Source organism: Penaeus monodon, chromosome 33 (assembly GCF_015228065.2).
Source record: "Penaeus monodon isolate SGIC_2016 chromosome 33, NSTDA_Pmon_1, whole genome shotgun sequence".
NCBI classification, from domain to species: Eukaryota; Metazoa; Arthropoda; class Malacostraca; order Decapoda; family Penaeidae; genus Penaeus; species Penaeus monodon.
In genome coordinates, this window is record NC_051418.1 from 21438991 (window position 1) to 21441756 (window position 2766).

At 34.1% G+C, this 2766-nt stretch overlaps 1 protein-coding gene across 1 annotated transcript in view; it reads left to right on the forward strand.

The window, feature by feature from the left end:
* LOC119594301 (C-1-tetrahydrofolate synthase, cytoplasmic-like) overlaps positions 1 to 592 on the forward strand; it is a 3486-nt gene extending 2894 nt beyond the window's left edge. The window contains exon 7 of the mRNA XM_037943361.1: positions 501 to 592. Coding sequence (XP_037799289.1) covers positions 501 to 592 — 92 coding nt within the window. The remainder of the gene's footprint in view (positions 1 to 500) is intronic.
* The last annotated feature ends 2174 nt before the right edge of the window (positions 593 to 2766 follow it).

Genomic DNA, 2766 nt, shown 5'->3' on the forward strand with positions numbered 1-2766 from the left:
TTTTTATCGTTATTCTTTGACTGAATTTTTTTGTAAGAAAAGAATTGAAAATGATTTATTCATTAGCAATTAAAGTAAGACAGGTAAATTTTTATTATAGATCATTAGAATCCATGCAAATGGGAAGTTTTCACAACCTGTACCTTTGGTCGTAGGAAGAATTTTTTGTTTTTGTGGACGAATTTTGATCGTATATGACTCTGAAATGCTTATTGTTATGGGTTTTTAGCCTGTCTTTTATTCTAACATGGTTAAACATAGCACAGCAATAGGAGGAAATGAAAATCAGTACCTTTTAACAAGGAGAGGAAGAATATTTTTGAGTTATCTAACGGCAATCAGGAGTAGATGTAGATTACCCCTTTGGGAAGATGTAGTTTATTTGATTTTTTTATGTAAATTGGATATGATACCTCTTTTTTTTATCTTGCAAGTGAAGTTGTAACTACATTATAAACAGCATAAACCTGAACCTTTTTCTTTTTGGCTATCCACGTCAGGGGTCCTCTTATATCAGAGTTATCTCCTTATCAGTCCACAACAATTCACAACTAGCCTTGCTGTGTGCCATATTCCTGACATTAGCATGTAGAATTTTAGAGTTTCCTTTATCCCTTAAAAAAAAGTCCATGCATGATCATGAGTGTGTCACGTTCTAGAAGGAGTCTGGGCAGTCCCACGTCCGCCTTCCGTTGGCCCGCGCCTGCATTGGTGCGGCGTTTCGTTCCCAGTGAAGCTCAATGGGCCCCCGAGGTAAGTCTTGACTATTTAAAATCTTGGATTGCAAAGCACCTCCTGATGGGTCTGGCTTAATACCCAGAATTATTGTTTCACTCTGATGACACGTGGTGCACTGTTTAAACATAATATGCTTTATTGGATTTGATTTCTTTGTATATATGTATATACCTTTGAAAGGCTATATACACTGTTTTTTTTATTTCTTTATGCTCCAAGAAACAGAGGTTTGTTATATGTGCAGTAGTAATAGTTTATAGAGATAGTTGGTGTGTATAAATAGTAATATTGGTAGTAGGTGTAGCAGTGTGCTTGTGCTTTTGTTTAAGCCAGTAATTTATCATATATTAAATGACAACTATTATTAAATTTTTTTTTAATATTTTATTTTTTAACTTAAATCTATTCTATTGTTATTATTAACTGACCAGAAGGGATTCATCCCGGTCCTCTAAAATCAGTTGATGACAATAATAGTAGATATTAACTCCAGGTGGACATGGGTGAGAGTTGATGTCATTGCCAGTGTGTATTCTTGGCAAGCAAATCTAGACCCCATACTACCACACAAATTGTTTCAACCTTGATAACTCATGGCTTTTAGAATATATGAAAACAGTGAGAGTGGGATTTTTGTGCAATTCTCGTTACGAAATTTGTAGTATTTTTTGTTTGGTTGACAATCATAACAAATCTATAGTGCTGATCAATAGTGCTGATAACATGCCGTGAGGGCGGCCACTGCCATATTGCTGAGTACATGGAGTGACTACTCTGCCACCTGCTTGCCTGACAGCAAGCTTGTTCTGCCCTCAATTGAATGCCAGAGAAGTAAAAATTATTGTGAGAGAATAGGTGATAATCACAACATGATTATTATTTTTTATGGGAAATGATGAATACAATCTGTTTGTAGTAATACTGACAAATTATAGTAATATAGAGATTTTTTACTGGGCTTTTTATAATAAACAACTACAAAATAAAATACAGATGATGCTTACCTCAAAGGTGACTTTTCCATATGAAAATGTGACAATACTACTTTAAGTAATGAGAGAATGACAACCTCAACATAGCCTTGTACATTTTTTTTCCTCTTCCCTCGTCATACTGCCTCTTTCAGAAGTAGAACTATTCTCTTAACTATAATATGCCAAAAGATAAAGCATCCAACTTGTCAGATACCTGGCCTCAGCTACATTTGTGTTTACAGTTAGAGACGGCCTAGACAGAGTGAGAGGCTCGCATTTGTCACTTATTAGGGGTACATCTTTTGCTTTTGACATAGTTTCAGCAGCAGCTACCTATGTGTTGATGTACTAGAAACCTTGAACGAGTGAAGGATTTCTACAGTGCTTTCATAAGAAAAGAAAGTTGTTGAAGACTATTAACTTTTATAAAGGAACAGCTTTATTAAGTATTATCCCAAAGTTGCATAATCTATTGTTTGGGGTTTCTCTATAATTAAGATACACTTTTGGGGGGGGGGGAATGTTTTACAACACCATTGTAAATCTGTATTAATCTTTAGTTTTAGCATGTAACACCAAGGACAAATTCTTAGTTAGTGCAGTTTATTGAATTTTGGCTTTGCAGCTTTTTGTTCACATCTCGATCGTCTATGAAAAATACCTAATGTAGATATGATCTTTTACATGATTTGATATCCACAAATAACAATAATAGGAAATATTTATAATGGTATCCTAGAAAGAAAACTTTGTCCTGATGCCTGTATAGTTGAGCTCTAATTTTTTATTCTTCAGTGTTTGATTAAGTTATATGAGGTTTCAATCATTCAGAGTGATAATTTTGATTATATTCAGAAAGTTCAAATTCGTTTTATGTTTGACACGTCCTTTACATTATTATATACGCAGCATACCTCATATAGAATACATATAATAAGCAACAGTGATATGATGGCAATGTCCTACTGTGAAGATAAGATTACCAGAAAACAACACAAACTTCTTAACTCTTTGTCTCCTATTGGCCATGTTTTTTCCCTTATTATTATTGATG